The sequence below is a fragment of the Malurus melanocephalus genome, unplaced genomic scaffold (assembly GCF_030028575.1).
Source record: "Malurus melanocephalus ecotype Western Australia unplaced genomic scaffold, MMel_1.1 scaffold_74, whole genome shotgun sequence".
NCBI classification, from domain to species: domain Eukaryota; kingdom Metazoa; phylum Chordata; class Aves; order Passeriformes; family Maluridae; genus Malurus; species Malurus melanocephalus.
This window is the reverse complement of record NW_026623306.1, coordinates 354,210-370,505: the sequence shown is the minus strand read 5'-3', so window position 1 is coordinate 370,505 and position 16,296 is coordinate 354,210. Positions and strand designations below refer to the sequence as shown.

The 16,296-nt window shown below is 42.8% G+C and overlaps 2 protein-coding genes across 4 annotated transcripts in view; one reads left to right on the top strand and one right to left on the bottom strand.

Moving 5' to 3' along the window:
- Positions 1 to 1,763, top strand: part of PCSK9 (proprotein convertase subtilisin/kexin type 9) — a 5,159-nt gene extending 3,396 nt beyond the window's left edge. The window contains exons 9-11 of the mRNA XM_057366966.1: positions 5 to 185; positions 397 to 578; positions 738 to 1,763. Of these exons, the coding sequence (XP_057222949.1) occupies positions 5 to 185; positions 397 to 578; positions 738 to 902 (528 nt within the window). The 3' untranslated portion in view covers positions 903 to 1,763. The remainder of the gene's footprint in view (positions 1 to 4; positions 186 to 396; positions 579 to 737) is intronic.
- A 2,359-nt stretch (positions 1,764 to 4,122) lies between these two features.
- USP24 (ubiquitin specific peptidase 24) overlaps positions 4,123 to 16,296 on the bottom strand; it is a 60,285-nt gene continuing 48,111 nt past the window's right edge. For 2 of the 3 annotated variants that reach the window (XM_057366980.1, XM_057366978.1), the window contains 16 exons: positions 15,684 to 15,779; positions 14,931 to 15,034; positions 14,733 to 14,846; positions 13,926 to 14,022; positions 13,592 to 13,708; positions 12,879 to 12,971; positions 12,461 to 12,563; positions 11,502 to 11,623; positions 10,906 to 11,019; positions 10,588 to 10,653; positions 10,248 to 10,314; positions 8,245 to 8,323; positions 7,578 to 7,653; positions 6,763 to 6,849; positions 6,135 to 6,245; positions 4,123 to 5,985 (listed from right to left, as the gene is read on the bottom strand). In XM_057366980.1, coding sequence (XP_057222963.1) covers positions 5,923 to 5,985; positions 6,135 to 6,245; positions 6,763 to 6,849; positions 7,578 to 7,653; positions 8,245 to 8,323; positions 10,248 to 10,314; positions 10,588 to 10,653; positions 10,906 to 11,019; positions 11,502 to 11,623; positions 12,461 to 12,563; positions 12,879 to 12,971; positions 13,592 to 13,708; positions 13,926 to 14,022; positions 14,733 to 14,846; positions 14,931 to 15,034; positions 15,684 to 15,779 — 1,509 coding nt within the window. In that variant the 3' untranslated portion in view covers positions 4,123 to 5,922. Of the gene's footprint in view, positions 5,986 to 6,134; positions 6,246 to 6,762; positions 6,850 to 7,577; positions 7,654 to 8,244; positions 8,324 to 10,243; positions 10,315 to 10,587; positions 10,654 to 10,905; positions 11,020 to 11,501; positions 11,624 to 12,460; positions 12,564 to 12,878; positions 12,972 to 13,591; positions 13,709 to 13,925; positions 14,023 to 14,732; positions 14,847 to 14,930; positions 15,035 to 15,683; positions 15,780 to 16,296 lie in introns of those variants that run through there. The other variant, XM_057366979.1, reaches the window with a different exon arrangement.

Here is a 16,296-nt window from a genome sequence, read left to right as displayed (position 1 = left end):
CTGTGCTGCCCATCCACAGGACAGGGCTGGGCAGAAGGAGTGCGTGGCCCACAGCTCTCTCCATGGCCAGGGGGTTTATGCCATCGCCAGGTGCTGCACATGGCCCAGGGCTGAGTGCGCGATCAACGCCAGCTCCCCGGCGGCCGAAGGGGCCGAGTGCTCCCCGCGGGACCGTGTGCTCACCGGTAACACCCGAGCCTGATGGACAAGGGGGTTTCCTCCAGAAAAACTCTGGGATCTGGGGGTAAAAGGGTGGCTGTGAGTGCTGGGGTGGCAGGGAGGGTGTACATGTGCTGTGGGCACGGAGTGGAGAAGGTTCAGGCTCTCTCGGGACATCCTGTGGCACCGGGACGCTGCCGTGGCTGCCCCGTGCCCACATCCCCTCTCCCCGGGCAGGCTGCAGTTTCCACTCCCGCTCCRTGGGGCTGGGTGCCGGTGGCCGGCCCGTGGCGGGGCCGGGGCAGGGGCCCAGCCGCTGTGCCAGCAGGGAGGAGGCGATGGCACACGCCCTGTGCTGCCCCGCTGCCAGCCTCGAGTGCCGGCTGAAGGAGCACAGAGCCCTGGAACCGCAACAGGAGGTAGGGGTGGGACACTGCTCTGCCCATTGTGGCTGTCCCAGTGCAATGGTTCACCCACCCAGCTGGGTGACATCGGTCACATCACCCTGAACTCTGGGGACAAGAGGGACGGGCAGGCCCCCGGCGCTTTGCTGACCCCTGAACCTCTCTCCCCGTTAGGTGACGGTGTCCTGTGACSATGGCTGGACACTGACGGGCTGTAACGCCCTTTCCCAGAGCCCCAGCTCCATGGGAGCCTACACCGTGGACAATTCCTGCGTGGCAGCCGCTGTCCCKGGCAGCTCGGCCGTGGCCATCGCCATTTGCTGCCGGAGCCGGCCGTAGGCGCGGGATGAAGTGACTCCTGTGGCACAGCAGGGATGGAGGCTTTGCTGGATCCTCGTGTCCCTGAACCAGGGCCTTTCCAGGGATTCCAGCACGATCCAGGGATTCCAGCACGATCCAGGGATTCCAGCACGATCCACGCCCCCACACGTGGCTGCTGTGACCTCCAGGCTGTGCTGGTGGGGGATAAACTCTGCTCCCCCTCGCACAAAGCTCTCTTCAAAAGCTCTCCAAGCAGCCCCCATGGAGCTCTCCATGGAGCCCTGCTCCATCACTGGAGTCATCCCAKAATCCTTTCCCTGCCGTGCACTCGATCTTCCTACACACACCTCGACTGTGCAAACCGTGGTGGACTCACCCAACCTATGACAAACCCATCACCTTTTAAAGAAAAAAAATACTGTGAGGATTGCTCCTTCCTTTCCTGGTTAGTTGCTCATTAGTTGTCAGCTAATGCTGCTTAGCACCTGGAAAATCCTAGTTTAGCCGTTTTTGGGCAGTTTTATAATTGCCTGCTCGTATTCCTAGGAGACTTCTTTACTTTGGAGTCAAGTGTGAGGGCTGTAGTTTAAACAGTCTGCTTGGTTAATTAGATTTTTATCTGCATTGCTACAGTCAGCTACTGCTTCGTTAGTGCTTTTTTTGTTGTTAAGTCAAAGTTAATGATCTGCTGGTGTTATGTGTTAACAGTTTCAGGTCTTCCCAAGACACATAGAACTGTAGGAGGCTGTAATTCCTTTAAAATAGAACGAAGAAAAAGCTTTCCTGGCACCTTAGTTTTTACATTTGTACTTTAAATATTTATTTGGGATTTTATAAATAAGCATTTTATAAATGTCTTTTTAAAATAAAATTCATAGCCCGATGCTCGTGTGGTGTGTGGTCTCATGGACATCCCACTGGGGAATGGGTCTGGAAGAGGGAAGGGGAACCCATCCAGCAGGGATTCTGCTCCCCCCAAAAAAATACTCTGCTTTGTTAATGAGCAAGCTATGAGCCCCCWCCTCAGATCTGATCCCTGCCTGGGGTCCAGGGTGTCTCTGGATGACCACTGGTGACCTTGGAGGTGAGCACAGAGAGCAGGGAAACCCTCACCTCACCCGGAGCAGGGCTGAGCTCGGGGACTGTGTTGTCCCACACACAGAAGAGACCAAAAGTTTGTTTTAACAACACTGGTGCAGTGCAGRAGCTCCCAGTTATGGAAACAAACATCACCCAGCTTCGGGGAATGTGCCCTTGAACTTGAGTTGCTTCACTTGGGAAGGGTTGGAGCCCCAGGAAGGAGACAAAGCTTGGCCGAAGGAAAGGCTGAGAAGCACCAGGAGCCACCAAAGCTGTGTCTCACTTTTCTCTCAGCGTTTAGCAGCCTCCTGGTAGCACAATGTGTAATTTTTTTTTGGTGTTATCTGAGGACAGATGAAAATAAAATACAGCTTGATAGCACAAGCACCTGGTTAACCTGTCAAACGTGGCTGGGTTGGGTGTTTTTCCCCACCCAAAAGCCCCCTGCAGCTCTGTTACTCCAGCTTTAATTGGCAAGAGAAGACAAACCCGGCACAAAGCAGCACTTTGAAAGGTTGAAACTAATTCTAACTTGTTAACTAAAGCTGGCAAGAGCCCAACCCTAATCTAAACATGTAATTATATAACATGGACATAATTACAGCCCACAATTTAATCAGCTGGAACCTGAATTTTGCACAAAGAGGCAGAAAAGRAAAAGGGATTGTCAGCCTGAGAGCTCCTGGACGGCTCTGACAGCGAGGGTGATTTTTCAGCAGACTTCTGAGGCTGTCACCTCTCAAAACACACATCAGGATCTCAGCTCTGCTGCCTCCCCTGCGAGAGGGGAGGATCCAGCTCAAGGTGTGAGCAGGTTCCATGCCTGATAAGCCACAGAGAGCTTCCCCTGCTCAGTTCAAGCCTTCATGAGCCTGGTGGAAGGAAAAAAGTATTAAAAGAACAGCCCTTGCTTTGTGCCTCGTACATGGGTGGGTGGAAAAGCCTCTCGAGTTCAGGAGAGCAGCGCTGATCTTGATCCCAGTCCTTTTTGCAGAGCCCAGTCCATGCTCCCAGGAGCACCAGTGGAGAGCAGAGGATGGGTCAGGAAAAGTGGAAGTTGTTGTCCTTAGAGCAGGGGAGAAAGGAGCAGCACACGAGAGTGGGGATGGCAGCCCTGGCTGGAGCTCCTGGCTCCCAAATGAGGGGAACACCAGCTCCATTTGCTCCTCTCTGCTCCCCTCTGCACTCAGAGATGGTGAATTCACACCCAGATCACCCACAAATCTCGGATCTGACACACCAAAGCTGCTCCCATCCACCCTGTGAGTGTGGCCAGGGTGAATCGCTCTGCTGAGGGCAGAAGCTGCAGAGGTGCAGATGTGACAGTGCCCCACACACACCATGGCAGGATTTACAGCAGGGCAGCTCCAGAGCTGCTCAGCTGCTTCCAGTGACTCTGGAGAGGAGCCAAAATGGCAATCAGGGCACCCTCGAGGAGCTGCAGGGCTGGCCAAGGAGGTTCAGGATAAGAGGATCAGCGAGACAAGGGCAGAGCAGTGTGTGCACAGTCTAAAGATTACACTAATTTTCTGTGAAAGGAATAACTTTATTCCATTGACCAGGAATCCCAAGACTGTTCATCAAGACTGCCCATTTTTCCAGTGCCAAATGTCTATGCATTAATTGGACAATATCTCCCAGAGTGCTCACAGGCAGGCTGTGGCTGCTCCTCACTGAACATTTTGTAAGCTGTATAAAAACATTTTCATCCAAAAAGATTGGCAGTAAAAATTACAACATATAAATGCATCACAATTTACACAAAAACTAGTTTGTTTTTTGTTTGTTTTTTTTTTTTGTCGAACTCTATTTTCCAAAAAATAATCTTCAGCAGGTTCAAATGACAGCAGCTGGAAACAAAAATAATAGACCAAGTATCATCTTATTGCAAATTATAACCACTGATTTTGTACAAGCGTGAGCAGAACCGTGAAAAAGTTTGTATTGGTTTCAAGTATACAGTGGTGATGAGCCATCCTGCTGCAATTCCCACCAATGCTTCCCTGGGCCTATTTCCATAGGAAATAACAGGAACCTSAAGTGACAAAGTGGTGCCAACCCACAGGAACATGACCAGCTTCTCCCAACACCACCACTGCTCTGTACTGACTTCTCGGGAAGGTTCGTGACCCATTACCAAAGTATTTGGGGGTATTGGGGGGGGGGAAGGAAGGAGGGGGCGTCCGTAAGAAATGATTTATTCAAAATTAATTTAAAACGTCACATTTAAAATGTCCCAGCACATCATCAGAAACATTTATAAAATGCTAACTCTGCCGGTGTGTCTACGCAGACGTCGCTTGGAAAAAAAGAAAAGCCAGAGATTCACTASGGTGCCCCCCCTGCCCCTGCAATCCGTGACGCCGGCTCTCCTACCCCACAATAAGTTATAAAGCTGTACAGCTGACATCACATCCCGTGGTTACTTCTGACAGTGAAATGACTGGTTACTTGCAATATTAGTGCACAACAGTGAAAAGCTGTCTGCTGCTCCGTGTTTCGGCGGCAGCGTGTGAAAAGAAACAAAAAAAAAAAAAAGGCACTTTTTGGCTGGTTGTGCCTTTAACTTGGCAAATTTGTCTATTCTGGAGGTACCCAGGCACTCCTTAAGATGTCCCCCGTTTCTGTGCATGTTTGTTTATATAATTTTTTTTTAAAGTAAGGCAGAATCCATAAATAAAGGCAAAAAGCAGTGCAGAAAATGTGACAAACRCAAAATGTACAAAAGATGAAGTTAGTTGGCACAAAAGAAGCTTGAATCCAGAGCCAGAAATCACTGAACTGCACTTGACAYAGAAAACAAAACTGTGCTCAAATCATCCCAACTGGTTTCCAGTTCTTTGTGAGCAAATTAAAAGAGCTGTGATATTTTAAATGTTGCTTGGTCAAGTGAAAATACAAACAAAGCCAATTCTTTCTTTCCCCGTGTTAAAACCGCTATAAAATCTGCACAACAGTGTTCCCAGCTCACTCAAGGAATTATTCATCATATACAACCAATACCAACTTTCTCAGTAATTTCAAAGCATAAGCAAGTGATTGCAGATCCATGACTGAGACTACATTTTATTCAATATGTCTCCAAAGGTTAAAAAAATTTAATGAGTAAAACTGCAACAGAATTCCTTCTTAAAGTGCTTTTTTCTTTCAAACTGCTCATTAACTTTTTTTTTTTTTAATTCACCRACATCCTTGAATAATAAATGCTTGCATACCTTAGAGAACAAAGCTTTTCTTTTACTGCCCTTCCCAGTTGTCTAAAGAGTTTTTGGAAGGGTACTGGGAAAGATGACTCCAGAGCTCCTTGACCAAATCATTCCGTAAGGAATCACTCTTCTTACAGAGCAATCCTACTGATCTCTCTCATCAAGAGCTTTACAAATTAGCAGGGAGACATATTAAATACAGAAGTCCTTATGTAAACCCATTCTTTAACTAATATTTTACAATGAAATGTAAGTCATCACACATCTTTACAGAAATTTGAATATTCCTATTCAATATTATCAGAAAGATTAAAAATTTGCCCTCCATACATAAGGGCAGTCTGTTTCTTTTTTTTGTTTTCCTGTATAAAAACCAAAAGAATTTTTTTTGCAGCATCACAGAAAAGCAACAGTTTTACATTCACTCATTTAATGTTCACATAAAAATTCAACCACTAGCGTTTGTGTATTTGATAAAATCTTCTTGACAAACTCTGTTTCGGTGTTYTGGACTGTCACAAACTACTGCAGGTGAAGATGCAGTTTTCTAGAGCATCTGTTGATCTGAAGCCTTCATGGCTAAAAAATGCTTTCATCTTTCAGGGAATTAACCTCCTCCAGCATCTCCTCTGGTCCTGTAAAGCCACTGCTCTTCTCCCAGATTTCCAACAGCATAAGCAACACGACTCCAGTTCCAGTAGGTACCAGGCATTGAACGTTTGAGTTGGTTCTTGTGTTCACAGGGGTCTCCTCTAAGGGTCAACATCATCAAGGTCACTTTTAGGCTCCCCAATCATCATAGGAGACTCTGAGCCCTTTGAACACACACAAAGGACAGGGAGAGAAGGACACAGTTACTTTTGCAAGATGCACAATGGTTGTGGTCAGTGATGGYTCTGACCCAAGCTGCAGGGAGCAGCTGCCCCACAGAGCAGAGGGTAAATCTGATTTTATTTTATTTTACCTGCTGCAGGTGCCTCTCTCCATTCTCGTTGGCGGGGCTGCTTTCTGACCCATTGCTGCTTCCAGACTGATCCTTCTCRTTCAGCAGGGCTGTGGCATAGGCCAGAGTGTCCTGAGTTGGAAACAGCCCAAGAGAGTGTCAGAGACCATGGTGATCCATTAATTTCACAATTATTACTTTGAAAAATTGTTGTTATTTTATTATTATTATTTTAAAACAACAATAGCTGCTGCAGTGAGACAGCTGAGTCACCACAGGTGAGTACTGACTAATATCACTCAGGGTAGTTTTTTCAGAAACAACCACAGGGTGTGAGCTTCTAAAGGAAAAACAGCCCAAAGTGCCTATCACAAAAATGGAAATATCACAGAAATGGAAATATCACAGAAATGGAAATATCACAGAAATGGAAATATCACAGAATGGAAAAGACCTGGAAAAGATCATCAAGCCCAGCTGCCAACCCAGCACCACCACCACGTTCACCACTAAATCATGGCCTCAAGTGCTGTATCCACACACTTTTTTGAACACTTCCAGGGATGGTGACTAAAGCTGCCAAACCCAAAGATGCTTCCAAGAAAAGAAGCGAGCAAGTTTAACATCACCTGCCAGGACTGACACATACCTGTGCTGAAATAGTACGCTGGAAGGTTTTTGCAGTGGATGTTTCATTAGACACGTTACTCTGGGGAGCCCAGTAATGCTCAGACATCTGCATGAAAAGCCAAGAAAGTCATAAAATTACCATTTGATTTTAATTTGTGTAAAGGCTCAACCACTYGTGATAGTGGGTGAACACAGACTGGAACAAGCTTCCTGAATCCTCTGGTAACAAGCTGGAGATCTGGGGCACAGACACTTTAAAACACAGCCAGAAAGGTTATTGCTCCTCAGCTGAAAACCAGCAACCAGCTTCTGCTGAGCTCTAAGTTTCCAAACTGCCTTTGGATATTTATGAAAGATATGTTGGCCAAACTGTGTTGAGTTTAGAGGGAAGAACAAAAACTACATGTGTGGGAGGAAAAACTGTATCTGTCAACAGCTGTGCTTTGTGCAAAGCTGTGATGATTCTGTGAGGAATCCAATTATTTAAACRTTCTCCTGCATCAACACACAGGCAGTGGAAAACTGTTAAAAAAAAAAAAAAAAATGAAGCCTTCTACATGACTACAGTGRTGCTGAAAACTTCCCACATGGCAAAGAATAATCACTGCAACCATTCACACTTGGTTTTATTCACTGTAAATGCATTTATGCCTGAAACATGTGGGGGGCTACTGAAGTTCTGGAATTGCATCAGATTTAGCTGCATCCAAGTTGTCCTTGTAAAAAATGAAGTAGTTTGCATTTTGCCTTTATAGCCATGCAGAGGATGGAGATTRTTCATCCATGATTATTGTTGCAAACAAATGACAACTTCTCTATTACAAACCAAATTACCTTTTTCTGTAGCCACTGCACAGCCCAACTCCAGTGGTGGGAATTCTCCTTGAAGTAATCTTTTGCAGTAGRGCACCTTGGGAATTGAAATTACATTCATTAGTCAGGAACAAGGCATTCTGGCTAACACAAAAAGAACCCAAGACTCCTCTCTCTTTGCACTGCTACCCTCTGTGTGCACTGTTAGCACTGCAAACTGACTTAAACTCTTGTTAACTGAATTAGCAAATAATGACTAGGAAAATTTACCTAAAGCAGTCTACCCCACAGGTTCACATATTTCAGAATTTTGCTTTAATTGGACATATGCCAAGTTCTAAACAAAGAGAATTTAGGGATCATAACATTGCAAAAATCTGGGATGGTTTCCCCGTGTTTATCTGGTGTTAATGTCAGGCTCCTGCTCTGCAGAATGACCTGTTCCTTTCTAAACAGATATTATCATTTGTCATCTGAGAAATCCCTTCAGGTGCCAACCAGTAAAGATTTCACTTCACACTGGCACAGTGCGCTACCAACACCTTTGAGCACCAGCAACAAAGGATAAAACTGATCAAAAATAGGAGTAGTAGTAGGCTTTATAAAAGTCACAGAGGGGCCTAAGGGTGGGATGAGGTTAAATTAAACCTGCAGGGATGAGGGTAAACTCTGAAACTGCATTACTCACTTCTGAGCCAAAGTTACAAGGAACTTGACACACTGGTAGCAACGRCTGCTGTCCACATGGTTGCTGTGGTGCATCAAGGCTGTGGGGAGAAACACATGGATCAAAAACCACAACCCAGATTTCTGCGTACCAGCCAGTCTGAAAACATTAAGATGAAGTTCAAATTTGAAGTTAGGGAATATAATTTGTTTCTACAGATGTTAGCATGAGGATTTGTGTTAAACACACTGCTGTAGTGCTGGCAGCCTTGAGTATTTCCATAACTCCATTGGATTAAAAATAGAACTGCTGCATTTTCACTTTGATCTTTCAAATGCACTACCTGAATTTTAAACAGCCCTAATGCAGTTATTCTTCCTCTATAATCCATTCTATGTTTGATAATCACTATGGTTACATTTGTCTGAAGTAAAAAAAAAAATTGTCTGAAACCCCATAAATGAACCAGATCACCAGCTTCCACCTGGATCAAAGTTTGCAAAGCCAGAGGAACATTTAAAGCTTCTTCAGATAAACAGGCATAGCAGAATTCAACAGCCATGAAACTATTCTGTGGGAGACTTGGGCAAAACCCCAGGCCATTCCCACCAGGAAGTTTTCTGTATCATGAATTCCCACCTCTTTTAACAAAATTCTTTGACTGAGSAGAAGCACAGAGATTTCCACGGAGCTGCCACAATCAGATTTGCTACTCAAAAGTTGCTCTGTCCATAGCAGTCAGCAAAGAATACTGAACTGAAACCTCCAAAGCTGGCAAAAATTGCTGGAGAGCTGCAAATTGCCTGTTTTAATACTGTTGAAGCAGAGCAGATGATTAAAATTAAAGCACTGCTATACTGCAAATTATGCACAAACATCCCATTAAAGACCACCAAAACCTATTATTTGCTGATTTCATTTTCCTGGACTAAAACCAGTCAATGTGAGGGATGCTGTTCAGTGCTGCTGACAGGAAACTTTAAGGTAAAACTACAGCTTTCATTCCCAAACCTCAAGGCAGTTCTCAAAGCCTTCAACACAAAAATCCAATTGAATACTTGCACCTCTCCTCTGCAGAGGAAAAAAGGTCATGYATTGCCCAAGTTACAGGACAGAATTGGTCCAACTGGGACCAAGTTATCCAGAAATTAAAATAACCACTTAGCTATTCTCTTACACTGCTGCATATTTCCTTCTCTTCCATCAGCCATGCATGGAAACTACTAAACAAAAGAGCACTGACAAGAGAAATTAAGAACAAAGCTAAATATTCCTTGTTACTAAAACAGAATCCAAGATAACTGAAGGTGARAGCCACCACCTGAAGCAGCTCCTCACCCAAACAGCTATGAAAGAGCTGCTCAAGCTGCAGCACCCCCATCAGAGGTGCTCTCTGTGTTATCCCACATTTCATTTACASACAAAAGCCTCTCTCCTGATGCACATGAAATAAGCTCTCATTGCTTCTGGGACTTTTCTGTTGTTTTTGAAAGCTTCAGTAAAGTTTCTGTATCAAATGGAGAGACAACACTTTGAGCAGCAACAGGTGGGAGCCCTGTGAGGCTCTACTGCAGTTAGCAGGACAAGCACCCTACTGTGCTGAACCGGCTTTATAGATAATTAGGATGCTGACAAAATAACAAGATTGGCAATTTCTTGTGATATGTAGGGAACAAAAATTAATTTTAAGGTCACAGGATTCATACAATTCCTCTACTATGGTAATCAAAGACACTTTTCTTCCTCCCTCATTGCACATAAGCCCTGATCTGCCCCTTATTTAAACAAGTTCTCTCTCTTTCTGAGTTCAACTCCTTTCCAGTTTGCTGTCACTACAATATTCCAGTGCTTATTTTGGATTTTCTTAGGGCATTTCTTGGAGTGGCAGTTGCTAAATTATTAAATGTGTTGTTTCCATGAGAAGTAGAACATTTTAGGAGGATTAGGAACCAGGAGATGGTGAGAACCACCACCACCAGCAGGGTCAGCAGGAGACAGGAGTGTTCACCCACTGCCTTACTTGCCTATTAATCCATTTTCAGTTTCAAAGGCAAATTTGATGCGCTCTACTTGTAATGGGTCTTCAATAACCTGTTAGAAAAGAAAAATATCAACTTAGGTAAGTTGTGTGTGATACTCTGTCTATTCTATGGAATGGTTTTAACCATAACCCCAACATAAAACTTCACAGTGTTGTTTTGTATGTGTCACTGGATTAGCAAGACAGAAACTTAGGAAATAATAAAACTTGAAACTGAAGGATTGAAATTTGTATGGATGTTGAAATTACCAATGCAGTGCTGACTTTTCTTGTTACACATCAATACAAAATCTATCCTGTACAAGCCTTTACCCTTCACCTACCAGGATCTCATGGAGTAACTGGAATATGTTTTTCAGTTCATGAGGTGGAGCAGTTTCCAGTTGTGTCTGCATGTAAGAAATACAAAGTTACTTAGAGAGTAAAAGATGCTGATGAAGCAAATAATTTCAAGACAGCTTTACAGATTTTAGAAAATTTGTTGACTTACTAAAAGTTTAAGAAAATCTAAATCCCAACACCCCACAAATCCAGCAAATGGCACTGGGTGTTCCACGGTGCTGTTACAACCCACAAGACACAGGATGACCAAAGCTGCAAGCAGCACTAATGGACCAGGGSTGTCCTGGCTGTGTGTGTACCTTGATGAAGTGCAGCACAGTGAAGGAGAAGTGCTCGTTGCAGAAGCAGCAGTACACCACCATCTCGATGAGCACCGACAGCGAGCCCGTCAGCTCCCGCAGCGCGTGCATCACCTGCGGGCAGAGCACACCCTCACACACTGCACACGCCTGTCTCGCAGCAAAAACATCTCTAAATACAGTCAATACAATGCTACTCCTTCCCAGGGAGGGTGCAGCTTTTTCCCCAGTGCCTGCATGGCCCAGGAGGCTGAACTCCTTCAGCTCCTGCTGCCCGTCTCCAATAAGGTGGTCAAGCATCATCCATTAACTCAAGTTAGCACCCGCATGTGACACAGTAAAAAGCTGCACAGGCCCTTGCAAGCTGAGCATAAAACCAGACTGTGCATAAAAGCAGACCCCAAAGCTTAGGGATACACTAGAATAAGAAGAGGTTAAGAAACCAAAGGTGCCTTCTTGTTTGAGCCCAAGATAATAACCATATATTCAAAAGCAGGCAGCTAGGGAGTATATGGTGTATTTCATGTAAGGATATGTCAAATTAATATATCAGACCAGCTCTGAGGTTCAAACAGGGCAGAATTTAGRACAGATACCTCCATTAAGTAGGGCTTTCCCTCAGACAGGAATAACAAGGCTTCCACTTCCTCATGGAGTGCCAGAAGTGGCCCTGAAGCGGTGATGCTGAGAGGTGGACGCTGCTTAAAGAGACCAGGAGCTATAATAGCAAATACAAAAACAATCCACTCATAGATTAGTTTGTTCTAACACAYCTTGAAGACACTGCTGCTCATTTGGCACCATGAAACCCCTCCTGACACTCATCTCCACTAGTTTATAGCTTGTGGGCTGCCACTCCAAGTAACCAATCTCCTGCATCCTGAAGTGTCACTTACTTTAGTGACAACAAAAATAAGAACTGGAGGAAGCTCAAAGCAAAATGTTTACAGATTGCAATTACTTTGAGCTTTAGTTTTACTCCCAATCACTGTTGGACATTCATCATAKCCAGAATGCTTATAATTCTCCTGTTACCTTCTGATTTTTGGCTGCTTTCAACCCTAGACAGAAATTAAGTTATTCCTTTAAAAGACAACTTCAAATTCCTCCATTGGGAAACTAATGATCTTAACTTATTCCTTTATTATCTTTATTTGGATATTTTTGCCTCTTGGAAGAAGGAACTAGGAGAGTGTTTAATTGTTTGTAATTCAGTATCTTAGTCTAAAATACTCCCCTTTGGTAAACAAAATAGAGGCCGTGAGTCTGTTCAGCCAACAACACAGCCTGATTCACTCACATGAGGAAAGACCTTGTAGGCACACAGGGAAGGGAAGAAGGCACAAAACTGTTAGTATCAAGATTTCCAACCCCCCAAAATACTGTTTGCCACAGCCTCTCAGCACATTTACACAAAATCAGAAGTTATCAAACATGTATTAACCACCTCTGCCTTAAATTCAAAATTACTGTATTTCCCTCACTGATATTAAGTTTTTCCTAGTCAATGTAACTGAAATGCCAAGACACCAAAAGACAAAACCACGATTCTTACCAACATTTCTTTGTGAGGAGACGTCAGAGTGCAAGACAAGTAGTGCTACAGTGTTGTGAAGATATCCAAACTCACGTGCCTGTGCTGAACTCCACCTGCGGTTCTGCTTGAGCCAAAGACAGATTTCATTAACTTTGCTTGATTCAGTCAACTTTGTCAAAAAGCCAAAATAATGTCCTTACAGTCCACCTCCATGGTCTAATGGTTTTGATAAGAAYAAAAATTTTGCCCACTCCATTCTCACTTCTGTCAAAAGTTTCCATGCTTAACTACACATAGATGGGCTCACACTGGCATGAGGATCATACAGAATAATCCAAGGATTTGGCTATCCTACMACATGGAAAGCATTTATTCATAATTTAAAAATCATGAAAAATGTGGGGATGGACAAAAGCACAGCACAACACGACTTTACCTGATTGCTCTGCCTGTTGGGGCCSAGGAGAAAGTTGACCATGTGCCTCAGGGCAGAGTGTCTGAGGAGAAGACTGCTAGCCCTTATTCCCTGCTGTGGAGACAACAACAACAACAGGTTACCTTCCAGTGCAGGTGAAGAGTTTGTGCTAAGAGAACAAAAAACCTGCATTTTCCACTCTAAAAAAAACCATAATATCCCAATATGGATTAATAAGGTAAACTGCTAAAGAGCTGTCTTATTCTACAGAGCACATTAGATAAACCAGACCAGAATCAGCAGATTAATCAGCACAATAAATGTCTTTGAAGAAAAAACAAAGGAAAAAGGACAGAGAAATAGAAACCACCATACTGGAGTGAACAGTCAGTTATTCTGCTCCTTATGGGACAAAAATCCTGAATGCTACATTTTTTAAATATATATATACTTTTTTTTTTTTTTTAAATAACAGCCCCATCAGCCCTCTCAAATCAGAAACACAAAATTCAGATTCTGGAAATGTCATCCTCCATTGGTATATTTTGCTGGTATATTTTTGTGTGGTTTTATCTTAATCCAGTATTCAAAGCCATTTTCTTAAAAAATACTCTGATTACTCTCAAAAGTTCTGAAAGGGTTTCACTGCTAACCCTTCTACAAATAAGGATCACTATCTGCTTTATTATTGTCCTTTCAAATTTAATAGCCATGAGAAAACAATGATTTCTTACCTTCTGTACAAAGTTATTGAATAGCAAAAAGTACTGAGCACAGTTTTTACAGTTTTCAGGTACATCTTTATCCAGTAGAGCAAGTAGCACCTCCAATAATTGATGTAAGGTTTTTAACTGTGAAAAAAAAAAAAAAGATTTTGAATGTAAATAGTTGTYTACTGCTTAAAAACCCAAAGTGTTTCAATACCTCCTGGGCAGGAAGAGATGAGCTGGGCAGAAACAAAGAGCTACTGCCAGGATCAGCTCACAGATCTCTGCCTGCAAACAGAGCAARAGCCACCAGGGAGAGCCAAGCAAGAGGATCTTTGGAGAGGAGGTGACACTCACTGACCTTCTCCTGATAAAGCAAGGCACTGTCGAGGGTTTTTTCAAGGATAGTGGCCACAGCAACTCGCACCTCCCTCACGCTGCATTCCAGGAGGAAAGTCCTGCAAGATAAAAGGTGAAGCTGCAAAAAGAACTGGAATGGATGTGTACACACAGCTGCTGTGATTAAATGTAGTGTTTAGCATTTATTATTTTAACAGTCCAGATMCATTTTGTATTGTACTTTTGTGGGTAAGCTTTAATTTATATTCACACGCTCTTGTTTGACACTAGTAAGGCCTATAATATCCCTATTTATATATTTATTCATTCAAGGAACAAAAAACCACTAAAAGCTCTCATAGGATCCTATTTTTTCAATGCAAATTAAAAGAAAACATTTTCTTTATACTGACACACTTCTTTCAGCATGTCAGATCTCCAACAATTTGTTTTCAAAACACCTATTAGCTGATCCTCAGCTTGGCAAGGAAAAAAATCTTTATCTGTGATCTTTGTCAGGTAAGTATTTAACTTACCCCAAACACTTGCACCATGTTCTCTTTTCCCTSCATTGCAGGATTGACTACACAAACTTAAACATATTCCAAGTTATTCCACTGAACTCAAACCTGCATCCTCCTACACATACACTGCACTAATCTGATTTTCAGAATCCTCAGAAAGCTGCATTGAAAAAATGCTAGAAATAAAAGTCTGAAGTGTCTATTTAAAGAATGTGCACAGTCAGCTCTTTGGGAATACAGCTCATTAGGAAGCTCTATCCATACAGGGGACACAAAACACCTCAGACACAATTCCCAGAACTTACTTCACAAGCTCCCGGCCCTCCGGCCCAACGAAATACTCAACCAACCACTGACAAGCATCAATGCTTTTGGAGAGCAGTGCATCTATGGTGGCAATCCATTCTTCTGTATCAGCCCTTCAACAAAACAGAGACAACTGTCAGTGGTCCAGGAGAAGAAAACACCTCCAAAAACTAAACCATGTTTCTTGTTTGCCTTACCTGAGTTTCTTCTTGGTTCGGAGATAGGTTTGGAAGAGGAATTGGACTGCCAGCTGTAAGCTCACCTTTGCCATGCAGGGATAATAGGGATGCTTTACCTTAGTCTGAAAGAAATATCAAATTTATTTCAGGGCAGAAGTGTGTGCCTGCAGCACAGATGCTGTCTCTCAAACACAATATGTTCTATTCAAGTTATTTGCTTCACTTGGAAAAAATAACCCATAGTATTTTTCTGTGCTAAGCCAGTCTCCAGTGCTGACTGTGCTAYTTAATAAATATGCTAAAAGCAGGAGCAAAATTACTGTAAAGCCAACAAGATCTGTGGATTTCAAAGATTTAATAAATGCTGTTTATGACCCAATTTAGAAAAACTTAACTAAGAMACTATTTCCATTTAAACTCTATCAACTTTGAGGTAATTAACACCAACTTTTGGACCTTCCATACAGAGAGGGATTACTGTCCCTCTAGAGCTCCATTTGTCCCATTATAAAAGGTATGGTTTATTAAATAAATTTTACTGTGGCAAAATGATGTTTCCCCCAGTACTAGAAGAGGCAATTGCAATTTGCTTTGAGACAGATATTATCATMAGCATCAAAAATTACTGGAGACAAGGAATTGGTCATCTGGAAAAGCAAAATCATGTCAACCCTTCTCTTCCACTTTTCCTGGCTGTGACCCAAATAGCTTCTATGCCCCTTTCACCCAACAAACTCCAAATACTCTTAAGATTAAAATCCAGGTACTTACAGCATTCAGGGAAGCTAATGACAGAACAAAACTGAAGTAGTCACTACTGTATACGTCTCTGTTCTTCATAAATTTCAAGTTTTCATCTCTCACCATCTGTAAAAGTTGAAGAAGGCAAAAAAATTAAAAATGTTGTCAAAATACACTTCTCTAACCAAAACTTAATCTTTTATGTAAATGCATGGGGTTTAAAAATCAGCGACAAACTTATTCTGTTTCCTTCTGAATCACTACTTCAGCAAAGGGAAAATACATACAGGAGACTGAGAAAATTTGGTACAAAACCAGTGATTTTCTTCCAAAGATATTACAAAACAGCAGATGAATGACTTTTCATTTGGCCATTCATGGAAAATAAAAAAGGAAGAAGTTGCAGTTAAGTTCTGTTTTTTGCTTGCTTTTAATAAAAAAGCCAAGAGAACATCCTCAAAACCAGCAGGCTTGCCTAGCAAATGCAGATGTACAGAGCAAGAAGCCCTGGTGTAATTACATGCTGCAGCCACCAGAAGGTATTTAAATGCCAAACCCTTCTTTTTTCAAATGAGATTTTGCTGAAAGACTTTCAGTAAATTTGAGTCAAGTTCTGTTCATTGTAATAATACAATAATGCCCA